This window comes from Rhincodon typus, chromosome 31, assembly GCF_021869965.1.
Source record: "Rhincodon typus isolate 14 chromosome 31, sRhiTyp1.1, whole genome shotgun sequence".
Lineage (NCBI taxonomy): Eukaryota > Metazoa > Chordata > Chondrichthyes > Orectolobiformes > Rhincodontidae > Rhincodon > Rhincodon typus.
In genome coordinates this window covers 14,603,890-14,620,345 of record NC_063362.1, presented here as the reverse complement: position 1 = coordinate 14,620,345, position 16,456 = coordinate 14,603,890, and the positions used below count along the sequence as shown (strand labels likewise).

The 16,456-nt window shown below is 40.7% G+C and overlaps 1 protein-coding gene across 1 annotated transcript in view; it reads left to right on the top strand.

Annotated features, from left to right (window-relative positions):
- The window catches only part of LOC109933983 (calmodulin-binding transcription activator 1-like), a 1,079,584-nt gene that overhangs the window by 1,012,569 nt on the left and 50,559 nt on the right, over positions 1-16,456 (top strand). The window contains exons 18-23 of the mRNA XM_048614878.1: positions 1,167-1,413; positions 2,479-2,550; positions 6,137-6,157; positions 7,438-7,631; positions 8,172-8,246; positions 12,953-12,983. Of these exons, the coding sequence (XP_048470835.1) occupies positions 1,167-1,413; positions 2,479-2,550; positions 6,137-6,157; positions 7,438-7,631; positions 8,172-8,246; positions 12,953-12,983 (640 nt within the window). The remainder of the gene's footprint in view (positions 1-1,166; positions 1,414-2,478; positions 2,551-6,136; positions 6,158-7,437; positions 7,632-8,171; positions 8,247-12,952; positions 12,984-16,456) is intronic.

Genomic DNA, 16,456 nt, shown 5'->3' with positions numbered 1-16,456 from the left:
TGCTCCTGCGTCTTATGGTCTATGTTAACTATAGTGCACCCACTTGAAATCTATAACATTGGACCAACTGTATTGTCGGGGAGCTTGGAGTCTGAAATAGTGTATCAAACCATTCCTGTACTTCTGGATCCAACTTGAACATTCATGGTTTGACTTGCTGAAGGTGTGATCTGCCTCAGCAACTTGAAGAAATTACTCAAGAAAAGAGAGATGTGCAGTTATATAGCATCTTTCACACCGCCAGGGGAAAATTGTACAAGAGTGTCCATCCAGGCCTCTGTCCATACAGACGTTAAATAGAGGCTGGAACCAGCTCAGTTGACTATGCACTGTCAAGACCCATGTTTTGTTAATATATTATCTTAAAAGAATTCCTGTATTTAACAGGTCTTCTGCTCCATCACCAACACCATCTACTTCCACCTCCGTAACATTGTACTTCTTTCTCCTTTCATCAAACCATCAGCTGCTAAAACCTACATTCATGGTTTTATTACCTCTTTACTTAACTACACCAATGTCCTCCTGGCCAGCTTCTCCTCTTCCAACCTCTCTAAACCTAGGCTTACAGAAAACACTACTGCCTATATTTGAATTCACACAAAGCCCCTTCCACTCATCACCATTTTGCTTTTTGATTTACATGGACTTCTAGTCCAACAACGCCTTGAGTTTAAAATCATCAACGTTGTGTTCAAATCTCCCTATAGTCTAGGCCTTCACTATCTTTGCAATTTCATCTAGCCCCACAACTCTCAAAAATCTTTGCATGCCTCCAATTCTGGCTTCTCTGATTTATTTAACCCCACCATTAGCAGGATATTTTCAACTGTCGAGAGAGAAAACTTTGTGATTCCCTTCCAATACATCTCCATGTCTTTTTCCTCTTTTAAGAGACTTCATAAAATATTCCTATTTTGCCAGACTTGCATCTGCCCTAATACTTCTTTCTGTGCCTTCGTGGCAAATTATGTGTGATTATTCTATTGTGAGGAGATAATTTAATATGTCAAAGGTGCCATATAAGTGCAAGTTATTGTTGATGAACTGATTTCTTTTTGAAACCATGCTGCTGTCAGTTGATATGAAAACCAGTCAATAAGAGATGGATTTATTGTTCACTCACTGTGTTGCTCATCATCTTTACCCCCACTTTGATTTTCCAGGTCTTTGTACAGCGAGCCCCTGACACCTCCATCTAATGCAAGCCAAAGCCCGGCCTCGTCACCAATCAGCGAGGTTAATTTTGAGAAACCCATTCTCCCTTCAGCAGCCGATTGGTCTGAGTTCCTGAGTGCGTCAACCAGTAAAAAAATGGAGAATGAATTTGCCCAGCTGACCTTGTCAGACCATGAACAGAGAGAGCTGTATGAGGCTGCCAAGTTGGTGCAAACCGCCTTCCGGAAATACAAGGTTAGAGGCGCTGTCCTCACATAGGATCAGCATGTGAGTTGCAGCGTACAACCTTGTCATGTGTTCGTTGTCAACTTGTGTCAGCTGTGGCTCAGTAGGTAGCGTCCTTGCCTCTGAGTTAGTAGGTCATAGGTTCAAGTCCCATTGCAGGTACTTGAGCACCAAAGTACCCAACATGGCCATTGCCAGTATTGAGAGGATGCTGTACTATTGGAGACACTGTCTTTCATATGATATGTTAAACCGTAACCCTGCTCGTTTTCCTAGGTGGACATAACAGATCCTTTGGTACTATTTTTAAGAAGAACAAGGTAGTTTTCCGTGGTGTTCCAAGCCAATATCTATCCCTCAACCAAAATTGATTATCTAGCTATTATCACACTGCAGTTTGTGGGACCTTGCTGTACACAAGTTGGCTGCTGCATTTCTTGCATTGTAACAGTAATTTCTGGTTTTCAAGAACTCAATGGCAACATTATCGCAGCATCACCACCTCTGGGGCTGAGATGTGGAATATCAGCCATGTGAGCTGCTTATACTCACTGACTAGTGACCTGCACTGATAAATATTTGTGTATTGACACTGACAGAGGTACCGAAGTTGGCTAATTTGTGATACCCTGCATGCTTAAATTAGAGCGGAAACATAAACAATGGAGGCAGGGCGGGTATGCGAGAAGGTCTCTGTGGAACCCATTTAAGGAAAAGGAAGGGAAAGGTTGTTAAAAATATAAATGACAGGTACTGATATATAAAAATGTCACAAGGGTTGGTAACCAGATTTAAAGTGATTGGCAAAAAGCATCATTTTTATAATTTGGAGCACACTGCCTGAAAGAGAACTGGAAGCAGATTTAATAATAACCTTTCAAAGAGAATTTGATAAATAATGGAAGGGAAAAATATTACAGGGCTATGGGGAAAGAGTAGGGGGGTGAATTAAATTGAATAATACTACCAGTAAGCACAGATGGGCTGAAAGGTCTCCTATTCTGTATCAGTCTATGACTGTTTAAACAAAAATGCAGAGTCCCAGTTGTAAGTATCATTTTTTCCATTTTTTAGGGTCGTCCTTTCAGGGAACAACAAGAAATGGCTGCTGCTGTCATTCAGCGCTGCTACAGAAAATATAAACAGGTAAAAGTCAAACGTTACACTTCGCATGTTGTGGTTGGGGCACCCATAGAACAGCATGATTAGCCCACCCATCTGATCTCAGTTTGCTGATCTCAGTCTACTGCACCGGTGCTTAATGTCGCTGAGTAAATGGAAGAGGAAGTATTAGAGAGCTTCCTCCCCCACACAAGCTTCCTGAGTGTAGGATCGAACATAATCATAATGCCCTCATGCTCCTCATCACATACCCAGTCAGGTGGAGTTGATGGTGTGTCATTGTTGTCTGTGCGTGGCAAAGAAGCAATTCTCTCAAGAACATGGGTTAATGGGGAAAAATTTTGATGTTGGGGGGGATGGGGGGAAGGTGAGAAATCTGCCAAAAGAAATAAGGTTGCCGTGAGCCAAGTGTTGTGTGGTGACTTTCCAGTGTCTGGTTCTACACAGTCACTCAGGTGATTCACATTAATCTTTTGTTTAGAGTTATAGGAAATTTGGTTGGACTTCAATTTGCAGGTTTTTTTTGAGATTGAGAAAACTTTTGTGAAATGGCAATAGCCATCCCTGAAAGAAGGCAAGTAGAATCAGGCAGTAACAGTGCTGGCTGACCTCAAGTTTGGGACTACAGAGCCAATAGAATGTGAGTGAGGAAAGAATGAGGGAGGAACGAGGAATTCTACATGTAACAGGTGCTGGGAAAGGAGGAGTTAGTGTAGTAGACAGTGCAGCATGTCTCAATTTTATTATAATGAAGATGTTGGAAGGCGGTAGCATGTGTGGGGCGGAGTGTGTGCTGTTTTGGAATTGATAGGGCTGAAAGTAAGAACATTTTCAACACAGAAAGGTGGGTAGCTTGAAGTGTTTTTAATTTTTCTTCATGGGGGACTAAAAGGTGTGACGAGGATGTTCAGGAGTCATGCAAATTTCTGCATCACAAAAAGAGAGTCCCGACTTGCTAACCCATCTGGCCCTCAGTAATTACTTGCACCATGACAGGGATTTACTGTCACACTTCACTGAACACATCACATATCATCTGTTCACCAGCTCTGCATTGATGAGCATGTGTAGAAACCCAGCTCCAAGTACCAATTCTAGACTGAGAGCAAGCACTTCCTCTTATTCCCCGTGCAGTTGGAGACTCTCAGGCAGTCACACAGGTGACAGGATCTGCACCACACCAGTCCAGGAGGAACAGATTGCTGTCCTAATTCCATCAGGGAGGGTATTAGAGAAGTCCTTTCATCATTTAAGTGATGGTTACTGATAATCCTGAAATTTAATACAAATGTAGAAAATTCTGCAAACACTCGGAGATGCGCCAGCATCAATGGGGAAAGAAATAGAGTTGAAAATTCAGCTCAAGGACTTTTGTACTGAACATAGATGATCCTCTGAAATAAGTTTTGAATTTTCAGCATTTACTTGATCCATATGGCAGGTGGCACAGTGGCTCAGCGGTTAGCACTGCTACCTTATAGCTCCAGGGACCCAGGTTCGATTCCAGCCTCAGGCAACTGTGTGTGTGGAGTTTGTACATTCTCCCCACGTTATGTGGGTTTTCTCTGGGTTCTCCAGAGTTCAAAAATGTGCAGGTTAAATGCATTGGCCTTGCTAAATAGCCCGCAATATCCAGGAATGTGTAGGCTAGGTGTATTATCCATGGGAAATGCAGCATTACAGGAACAGGGTAAGGGTCTGGGATACTGTTCAGATGGATGGTGTGGACCCAATGGGCTGAATGGCCAATTTCCACTCTGTAGGGATTCTATGAACAAAACTTTTCTTCATCATGTATTCCCTTTGCTCCAATGTCCCATCAGCCTCTTCTCCTGAAAGGGGGGATAAATCAGTCATAGATGCAAAGAATGTATTGGGAATGCTGTATAGCAAACAGCCTGTCTCATATTCTGCATTTCATGTCTCTCTGTCCAAGCTAAAAGTTCTGCCCATTGTTCCATATGTTCATTCAAGAGACTGTTGTTCAAACGTGAGCCCAATGAACATTGAATGGTACAATTTATTGGACCTTCTAAGTTCACCTTTGCAAACGTGGCTTTGAATTCAGATTAATGGGATGTAGCTCACTAGCTATATAAGGTGAGATGAGTTGAACAGAATCGGTCCAGCTCCTGTGCGTACAAATTGCCCTCAAAAGGTGTAATGTTTTGGGCTGGTGGTGGGAGGGAATCGTCATGAGGTTGGCGCTGAGGTATATTATTGGGACAAAAGCCAAGGGAGTTTTTACTCTGCATCTAACCTATGCTGTTGCTAATCTGTCAGTACATGACAAGACAATGTGGAGGGAGCTTCTTGCATCTAATTATTGATATGGTTCATTAATGGGGTCATAAAGAGGGGACTTCTCTCTACATCTAAGCATCCGTATCTGAGATGCAGCGTGTTGGTAGTGTTCCATTCTTAAACAGCAACACCTGTCACTTAATTTGAGAAAAGATTTCACAAAAACTCTTAAAAACAAAACAGCATTAAGCCTGGCCCATTTCCAGTTAAACAAATGATACAAATATTTGGCAAAATAATCACAAGAAGAGCAGAATTGGAAACTAATGTAGATTAGGTCCTAATGACAGATACTGGCATCTCCTGGTGTTGTTCATCAGTATTCTTCTGAAGGCTATTAGTTTTCATAGATCATTAATGCTCTGGTAAATGTCCAGATCCTGCTCTTAACTCTGGTCTCCATCCACCCTCTTTCTGTGACAAACCTCCTTATCTCTCACTGTTTGACTAAGGCTGCTTTGGTTAATGCCCTCAATCTTCTTGCGTGCACTATTTTACAACCCATACCTCTCTGCGTCTGCAGTATAATTCAAGACACGCTACACAGTCACCTAGTCCAGCAGATACTTCCCTGCTTCTCAGAGGTATAATTGTAACACCTTTGGCCATTTTATCTTCCAACAGGCACTAAATCTTCAAAAGCCTCAATCTTGGTGCTTTCTAATCCTATTTCCTGATATTTTCGTATTCTGTCCTGTTTCATTTCAGCTCTATATATGTCCTACTCAACTTGGCCTTAGATATTCATTCAGTTTCATAATAAAAAATTAAAATTCAACTTTCTGCTGACTGTTCACTTGACCATATCCTCAGAAATGATTGGGTGGGTGAGGATGAATTTTAACATCTCCTTGGGCAGGAATTTCACGGTATGTAGTGGAACCCTGGTCTTGCCCCCCACCCAAAATTGGTTTCAAAGAGAGGAAAATCAGGCAGCTATACAGTCAATTCAATCTATCCATCTTGACAGTCAAGGGAAATTAAAGATTCTGGAACAAAGATGGACCCACCATGATCTAACTGAATGACGGAACAAATCTAAGGGTTGAATGACCTTCTCACGTTCCAATCAGAATATGACAGAGGCGTAATGGATTGGAAAGTGGCTTCAGAATACTGGAGGTCAATTGTGTTGCCTGATGATGCCTCTGGAAATTACCTTGCGGATGTTTTCTCTTTGCTAAAGGTGTTGCATTGATGGAGTTTGTTGTTGTTGTGTCCCAACACCAAATGGGACAAGTTCCCCTCTTTAAATAAAGAGTTTTTTTTCTCTGGTACTAATGCTCTATTATATTACTTTTGCAAGCTTACATGGATAGCCTTGAAGGTAATGTAAACAATGTAGATGGAATTTTGAACTCATTCACTGCTGCGATTTTCAGTTATTCATTTGTGGATCACGAGGCGACCAAGCATTATAAAATGGTATTTGGACATAAGCTTATGTCGCTATTTTTTAACTAAGCTTTTGCGTCATGAGCACTGTATTGAGATCTCTGAAGACCATGGAGTTTGGGTTGCTACATGCTGTCTCCATATGCCAAGCAGAATCTTTCCAATTAAATCAAAATGTTCAGTTTCAGTTATAATTAAAATCAGATTAAGTGATTTATTTTTTGTGAGCCCCTTTCGCTTTACTTTTAGATATTACGGGGACATTTGTTAAAATATTATTGAGGATGTTGGATGTTGATTGTTCAGACAATCACCGAAGATGAGTTTGTTCTCTTTAAAGCCGACAAAGTTTATTCGAGATTTAAACAAAGCATTCAAAATTATGGAATTACATTCATATAATTACGTGAGTTAACAAGCACAGAAACAGGCTATTTGGCCCAATTATTCCATGCTAATGTTGATGCTCCAATGGGACCTTCTCCTAGCCTATTTCATCTCACATAATCAGCATATACTTATAAATATAGTGGAGATTAAGGGGCCTGTTTGTTTGGCTGGGACGGTTGAAGGTGAGAGGTCACCTGATGAAACCTCCAGCGATACATCCAAACAGAGTTGGTGACCCTAATATAGACTGCAGTTTAAGTTAGAATTTTGACTTATTTATATTTTGTGATGGGTTGATGTAGAAGAAAGGGTTAGTCATTGTGTATTGGATGGAATAATATGCACAAAAAAGTGGTAAATGAGGTATTATAGAAGATTGTCAATGACTGCTGGTTCAAAGTTAGGTCCTGTTTAATTGGTCATTAGCTTGTCCTTGTTTTCTCCTTCATTATTTTTGTAGACACCCAGGAAATTGAGGAATATGAGGATAGGTTTGAAAATGGAAGTTAGGGTCAAAGATCAGCCATGATCTTGCTGACTGGCAGAGCAGGCTCAGTGGGTGGAGGGTGCAGCTCCTATTTCTTACACTTATTTTTGTTACCACTGTCTTCACCTGGCCTTGTTGATAGCAGGTTCCTTATTTGAAATAAGTAACCTGGAAAACTGAGGTTACAGCAACCCGAGGTTAATTGAGACGAGACTGACCATTTTACTGGTGGAACCTTTCACCACACCTGACCCCTATTAACCTTTCTGTCCAGGGCCTCCCCTTCCATCCTCTGCATCTGTTCCTGACCAGGATCTCCTCTGTGCCTCTTGCAGTATGCACTTTACAAAAAGATGACGCTGGCCGCCATCCTGATTCAGAGCAAGTTCCGCAGTTACTATGAGCAGAAGAAGTTCCAGCAGAGTCGGCGGGCAGCTGTCCTCATCCAGCAGTATTATCGCAGCTACAAGGAGTACGGAAAAATGAGGCAGAAGCAAAGGACAACTGCTATGGTCCAACAGAAAATCAGGTAGGATGTCTTGTGTGTACAGACTTCTTGTTGTAGTCTCTTTGGATAGTACTGAAGCCTCAACTTTTCACTGAGGATCTATCCTGAGGCTGCACCTGGCAAGGTATACAACTCCTAACCGGGGTTTATCCCAGTTTGGGGGTGTATTACTCCCAGATGAAGATGTGTTAAATCTTAGTTGGACAGTGTTTGCTACTGCAATACAGGATAGATGAAACTGCCTTGGGTATTGTTTGTGTTTTGGTGATAGCATTGATAAAAGCATTGTTCTGTGATAACAAGCTCCTGGGATGGGACAAACAGATGGAATTTACTGATCACAGTGCTCATGGAAGCTTGGAGACTTTACCTAGTGCAGTCGTTGATAGGCGAACCCACGTTTGCCAGCATTATGTTTGCTAGCCAGCAGGTGAACCCACAACTGTCACTGGCTCCTCTCCAATGTAAAATCACCCAAACACAAATACTTCACTGCCTGCAAAAATGCTGCACTTTCAGAACTAAAGAGAACTGTCTGATTACCACTTTGTCTTGATACAGAAGCAGTCTGCTGACTAAGAAACAGGATCAAGCGGCACGGAAGATTATGAGATTTTTGCGCCGTTGTCGCCACAGGTGAGATGTCAAAGTCTGCTAATTTTCTAAGAAGATTTTTTCCAGTTCAACTTATTTTACATCATGATTTTTTTTGACCAGAACAATTAGAGACATTAGAGAGTAATAAAAAGGAAAAGCTGGAACCTTATTAAGAGAAAATCCCACTGTGAGGATAGTTTCTAAACCTCTCGCAAAAATACCTCATGAACATCTCTGCTATGAAATTGCTTGCCACTGCACGCCAGCTTTTTTCAGAGAGTAGCATCATTGTCTTGTTGTGAGAGAAGTATCATTACACTGGACTTTGTGTGCCTGTTTTAGGGATTAGTAAGTTAGAGTTCCTCCTAATTGTTACAATTCAGAGACCCTGCAGGAAAGTGTTTATATTTGGATGGCCAGATGAGAATAAAATTGGGCCAGGTGCTCACCCCAGTTAATAAGCATTGTGAACACTTGTTGTCTCGGCTGCCATATAAAAAGTGACCCTTTGGCTAAGGTACTATGTGTAAACACATACCACATGAATCATTGCCATTAGGTGACAGGTTAGAGCATGGAGAAGCATTTGAAAATGTGATTTTCTTTGTCTCAGTTGCAGCTGTTTGTAGTGATAGGGCGTGCGTTTCGTTGAATTCCTGATCTCAGTGTGCCCTGTTTGGTATACTAACTACAGAAAGAGGGTTCAATCCATCAACAAGCATTGTTAGGCTGCCCTCACACAGACAAATACTGAGAATATCTTCCTTCACAAAACAGAATATTCTCACCTGATTGCACACACAGTGTAAAAACGATCAAACACTAATTTGTACAGGCCAAACACTCCCCCTGTCTTTTCATTTATGCTGCCAAAATTTTGAAACTAAACCAAGGCTCCTCTATAACCATTTGGTCTGTGCAAACCTTTAAAGATTGGCTATTCTGATGTGTTCAAATGTGGAGCCACTCCCATACATAAACGGCTTGAGACACAGGCCTTGGAATTGAGCTGAGAGATATTAAATCATCAACATATTTGGATTAATTTCTTCCATACTGTATTTGAACAAAGTCACTAATTTAAATAAATGACTTCCCTCCTAATAGTATTGAACAAGGAAACTTTAAACCCATCCAGGTACCATCAGTTAGAATGTGCAGTTTCAAGGGAAACACTTCATGAGGAACAAATTGCTATCTTCAGCTTGTAGGGAACTGTATCTCAGAACTCATATCTCAGAGTCAGAAGGTTGTAGATTATAGCCTCACTCCAGAGTCTTGGGCACAAAATACACTGCAGTATTCGGGAGGTACAACATTGTCAGTAGGTGCCACCTTTTAGATAAGATGTTAAACTGACATCTTCTCAGGTGAGGTTAAAGATCACAAACCACTCTTTAAAGAACAGCAAGGAATTCTCCCTTTGTCATGACTCATTTCTGTTTATAGGATTATTGATGTACATGAGTTGACAGCCACATTTCCTATAATGCAAATATGTTCAATTGACTAAAAAGCATTTTGGGACATCCTGAGTTTGTGGAAAGCCCTGTATCAATGCCCCTTTCTCTTCACATTTGAAGTATAGAAAACTGACACAGGAATTTACAGTGAGACACAAATGAGCTGTATAAGTAGCACAGCTTCACTCCATGTCTCCCCATATTTACCCCCAACCATGTCCCATTGAAATTAACATTTGAGCAATGAAGAATATTGGGGAATTCTGTGCAGGGAAAAAAGCAACGAGAATTAGTGGAATCAATGGGGTTCCCAGATAGTAGGAAGGCCTTCACCTGTCGCAAGAATCAACGAACCCAATCTTCTGAATTCGAAGAACCCTGTATGAAGGAAAGTGTTGTGTTAATAAATATGCAGTTTAAACAGTTTTGCACACTGCTCCCCATTAAAATCCCCTCGTATTTTTATAAGGTGTGGGCACTGGGATTCTCAGGTGGTAATTTTCTTTTAAACACTTTTTGTTGAACAAGTAACAAATAACACCAGAAATTGGCAGAAGTTAAGATTGCTTAACTTGGAGAATTCAAGATGGTAAACGACATTTCAATTTAGAATGCAATTCCTCTGCCAAGAAGTATTTGCACGTTGATTTTACCAGAGTTTCATTTTGTCTTGTGATGAATTTGATCATATTAGTGCAAAATCCTTTAGTTGCAATCTTAATTTATTTGTGGGTTTTGGAATTATAGCACTGCTATGCACAAAAATGAAGACCCACCCCAGGAGTTGTGAATTTTGACACCACTAGGTAGCTACCAGCTGACAGATGGGAGAGTTGGATTTAGTTTGAGGTGATGCTAGGTTTGGCCTCAGGCTGAAAGATTATTGCGGCCTATAACTTGTATGTTTCCCAAGACCTCACTGATGCTGTATTATCTTCTCAATCTCTTCCTTTCCTGTTAGGATTTCCGACTCTGGTTCAGTGTATTCCTGAAGATTGAATTACATTGGTTTCCTACTTCACACTGCTCCACCTCTCCACCCCCCTGCACACACAACGCTCTAATTATTGGTCACCAAATGTACTCTTATGGTAGATCAGAAAGCAAACAAACTCTACATGACTCAAGTGGATGAATGCCAAAGAGCCTTCGCTTGCCCAACTCCTGTATTTTTAACTAGTAAAAGTCTTCAGCGTTTTAAAAAGAACACTCAATGTTTTAATACCCAAACCAATTTTTCACCAGATTTGTCCACAGTAGTTTCCTTGAGAACTATCTTCAATTCCTGGAGTCACCAGAATGATCCTAGCATGTGGGCAACCACATGGCTGCCTGATCAACTTGGCCAAGCTGAATAGGCCAGCAGTGTTAGTTTTCTTCTGGCTGGCCTATTTGGACCCTTGATAAGAACTCAGGAACTTCAAAACAACCGAATACCAATTTGTTCAGTTCTGTTCCTCAACACAGGTTTCTGCCCCATTCATATACCACAGCATCAGAAGGGTTTATTTTAAACCCAATAAAAGGTAACATTAGTTAGCCAGGAAATAAAAATCCCACAAAACCAAGAGAAATGAGAAAGACTGAAACAACAAAAAAATTAGGATACAAATAGATTTAAGATAATTGGCGAACGAAAGCCCAAGGAGGAAGATTTTTTTTTGGTACTGAATTGTTATAATCCAGAATGCACAGTATTAGGGGGTGGTGGAAGCAGATTCAATAATAACTTCCAGAGGGAATTGTAAAACATAAATTTATCAGGCTATGGGGAAGAACCGGAATGTGGGACTAATTAGAAAGCTCTTTATAAGGAGTTGCACACTGGGTCAGATAGCTACTTTGTTTGATTCGATGGGCAGAGAGAATTAAGACATGGGGCTAAAAATGATTGCTGAGCAATGCTAGGGGAATACACTCCATGAGGTAGAAATTGGTCTCAGGGAGAACCTCATTGTTTACTTTGTATATTCCATTGACTAGAATTGTTGATCAAAATAGTTTTCATTTGTTAAAACAAGGAGAAAACATAAATGGTCATGATACAAAAGAAAGCAATATTCCTTGTAATGCACAGTACTAAGTCAGTAAGCTCTAAAAGAAAAAGATGCTTAACATTTTAGCAGAACTCTTAAAGAAGCAAAAACTTTGTTTACTTCAGTCATTTTTTTTTCAATGTAACAAAGTGATGGCTGAATCCACCTGATGGACCACAAGTATTGAAGATGACACAAGATGTCTAGAACAAAATGTGATGCATGCACACACATGTTAATTCTGGACAACTTGCTGTTCATGGAAGTCATAAAATGATACAGCACCAAAGGAGACCATTTGGCCCATTACACCTATGCAAAATCCCTCGGTCTAGCATTGTTTGGGTTCTATGGACAGACAAGGCATGTCAGACCAGCTTTGGTGAGATTGTCACTATTCCTCAGAATTGGTGATGTTGGTCATCTTAACACTTTCATTGCTGCACTGATTGTTTTTTTGTGTCAATACTGTGTATGTCAAAGGAGCATCTAAACTCTAATAGTCAACTGTTTAATATTACTCACTCCTCCCTGCTTAATTCTTCTGAATGTGTCCTTTCTTTTGCTCTGACCATAACACTTTGTTTGTATGCTGTCAGCCACTTGGGCTGCCATTTGGTTTCACCCTTTAGTATTGTATAGACTTCAGCAACCAAAGGCATGAGAGGTGATTAAAAATATTTTTGGTCCAATTATTGACCTTAATTGTCCTTCTGTTTTAAGTTGAGGTTTGTGAGATGGAGGACAGACTGTTCCTTTATAAGTTCAAATACATGTGTGTAATTGAATCACTGCTAATTCTGTTACCAGTCAGATAGTTGACTTTGAAACCCTTATGATAAGATGAAGATTCATCCACCCTGTGATTGAACTTCTAAGCATGTTCATTGTTACCCAGTGGCAAGTGTATGAGAAGCATCATTGGACCTGGTCACCAGGCCTGGAGATGGGAAGGAAGCATGTCCCTGTTGACTCTTAGACACGCATCTTCTGCCAAACCCATCCAAAAAATAGAACTTTGGTGTTGATAGCCAATGAGGGATCCTCATTCTTCAACTCATTCACACTCCTAGTAAGAGGAGGTGAAGAGATTTTGAAGGAAATTGTCGAAAAGGGAAGTGGGAGGGAGGGAGAAACTGCATCAAGTTGCATCAAAATGTGAAGTGTTGAAACCTGCCTTTGGTCTGATAATTGATGGTACGTTTAGTTTGCTAATAGCTGTTTGGTATTGTTTTGCTGTCTAAAGCCCCCTGGTGGACCGTAGACTGTACAAAAGGGTGAGTGTAGCCTTCTGCTGGCCAGCTTCTCTCTATCTCTGCTTGGTGCCTGCTTGCATGAGGCTGCAGCCTAACCTGCCAATTCTCACGTTTGTTGCCTATGATGAAACTAACACTCCACACAATACTAACAATTTGCTTCTTAAAATACATTTTTGACTATATATATATTAAATATATATATGAAGAATGATTTCACCAAATGTTTTTGTGCATGATCCAGAATGTCACTTGTGATGAATTGTGGAATACTGGATGATACCAGGAGTTCGCCAATAAAAATGTTTAATGTGGAACCCATTTGGCTCATGGGATTTAACACCAAGGTTTTTAGAAATTGAAAAGTCAAGCAAAGCCAAACCATGCTAATACTTGAGTGCAATTCTGCCCTTCCTGGCTCAAGTGGTAATACTGCTGACACTCCTGGCATTCTCACAAAGGATGAGTGGACCTTGGACTGCACAATAATGGATTTGAATGCAGTATTGGAAGTTTTGCAGAATTATACTGTACATTAAAGCACATTTCTACTACACATAAAGGATCTTTTGACTATTAGCTTCTGAGGTCCAATATGTCAGGGTCATTTTTGATCCAAAATTTGGAGTTTACAGAATCAAGACACTTGGGAATACCAGGCAGGAATTTGACCTTGAACCATCTGAGGTCTGAAGCCAAGATGTGGCTGTGACCCTTACCATATTATATAATGTTTCTGGTTCAGTTCAGAGTACTGTTCCATTCCTTCCCACTTCAGTTATCAAGTCAATGATGGAGAGCAATATTGCTGCATGTTGCCAAAACAGATGATGTCAGTTTGACGCAGCGACGTTTTAATGAAGGTCATCCCAGAAAGGGGGTGTACAGGACATCATTTCCTCTGAATTGAATAGTTAATTCTTTCAAATAAACAGTGCACCAGTTGCAACTGATCTGTCTTTTATTTCACATGGAGATTATGCAGATGTCTCTCACAGTCACATTAAATGTAGCTTACATTGTCTATACTTGCATCATATTCTATTCCATTTCTTTTGCAATAAGAGCAAGCTAGAATATATGGAAAACACTTTCGGGGGATGTGTCTTGAGGAATGGAACACTTTATTTCAGGAACCATAAAGTAATAGAGATTTATAGTATGGAAACAGTCCTTTCAGTCCAACTCATCCATGCCAACCAAATATCCCAAGTTAATCTATTCCCATTTGCTCGCATTTGGCCCATATACCTGTAAACACTTCCTATTTATGTATTCATCCAGATGCCTTTTAATTGTACCAGCTTCCATCACGTCCTCTGGCAGCTTTTCCCATACATGCATGAAAAAGTTATCTTTTAGGTCCCTTTTAAATCTTTCTCCTCTCACCTTAAACTGATGCCCCCTAGTTTTGGACTCCCCTACCCTAGGGAAAAGACCTTGGCTATTCACCCTATCTGTGCCCCTCATGATTTTGTGAACCTCTACAAGGTCACCCCTTAGCCTCTGAGGCTCCAGGGAAAACTTCCCCAGCCTGTTCAGCTTCTCCCTATAGCTCAAACCCTCCAAACCTGGTAACATCCTTGTAAATCTTTTCTGAACCCTTTCAAGTTTCACAACATCTTTACTTTAGCAGGGAGACTGGAATTGAATGCAGTATTCCAAAAGTGGCCTAACCAATGTCCTGTACAGCTGCAACATGACCTTCCAACTTCTACACTCAATGCACTGACCAATAAAGGCACATGCACCAAACGTCATCTTCATTACTCTGTCTACCTGCAACTCCACTTTCAAGGAACTATGAACCTGCATCCCAAAGTCTCCTTGTTCAGCAACACTCCCCAGGACCTTACCACTAAGTGTATAAGTCTAGCCCTGATTTGCCTTACCAAAATGCAACACCTCACATTTATCTAAATTAAATTCTATCTGTCACTCCTCGGCCCATTTGCCCATCTGATCAAGGTCATTTTGTACTCTGAGATAACCTTCTTTGCTGTCCACTACACCTCCAATTTTGGTGCCATCTGCAAACTTATTAATCATACCTCCTATATTCACATATAAATCATTTATATAAATCACAAAAAGCAGTGGACCCAGCACTGACCTTTATGGCATACTGCTGGTCACAGGCCTCTACTCCAAAGAGCAACCCTCCACCACCATCCTCTGTCTCCTACCTTCAAGCCAATTTTGTATCCAAGTGGCTAGCTTTCCCTGGATTCCATGTGATCTAACCTTGCTAATCAGTCTGCTATGCAGAATCTTGTTGAACGCCTTGCTGAAGTCCATATGGACAACATCCAACACATCCAGCTCAGATTTATGATGTGGGCGAAATGCAAAGCAAGGTTCCCACTGCTCTGTCCCAATCTTAGAGTGTCCCCTGTTACACTAGCACAGAATTATTCAATTTCACACACCAACAGTCTTATGGCCTCAGAGTAAAAATGCCAAAATTCAGCTCTGGGTATTAGGAAGTAGATTGAAACTGTCACAGCTTACTTTGCATAAAACCTTTAAAAACAGCAGACAGAGGAGACCTTCAGACTTAGCATCTGACCTCACATCACTCATTGACTTCCATATCTCTCTCATTACCGCCATGACCGTTTACCCCAACCCAGTCATGTTCATTAAGCGTTGGAAATGTTTTCATCCCAGTAGATGCTACTGTTTTGCTGAGGTCCAGTTGCACTCCCAAACCCAGGACTCAAGAACCTATTCCTTAACGGCTATATATATAGCAAGTTATTTGATGATGGTGGCATCGTGACCCTCATAATCACCTTTAGATGTTGGAATTGTCTATATCATATGGGGTAGAGAAATATTTCAAATGAATTTTTTTTTGTTTTTGCCGTTAATTACTGGGAAATAGATATAATAAAACAACATTTTCCTTTTTTCACTGTCACAATCCCTTGGAGATCTTAGCTACAGGAAATAAAAGAGGATATTTCCTCTGCCCATTCAAACTTTTAAAAATAAAAGATAAACCTGACTGTTGCTAATTAACTTTTAAATCTAGCAACACCCCACCAGAATGTTTGGCTGTTGACATTTCCTGATTTGACTACAGAACATTTCAATGCTCAGTGATGATATGGGAGAGCTGGCCATCAGGCTAAGACTGCAACTTCAGCACAGGAATGAGAATCACACTTTATTCATAGGACAGGCTGGTAATACATTCTGAGCAAAGCTGGCCCTGCCAGTCAGCAAAACCTCATGATGGAGAAATAATGGGTTCATGTGTTCAATCAATTTTCATGGTCGTGGCTTGCTATATCCAAAATTTACAAGAGTTTATGTTGCATCCCATGAGCCATCCTGCAGAAGCACCCCTGCCAGCACACACAGCTCCCCGTGAGGTTTAACAGCTTTAGCAGATCAGTAACTATGGATTATCGAGTTTGGAATGACTGCATGCATGCACATGGCTGATGTCACAGGCTAAAATCAAAATCATTGATAGTATTTAAAGC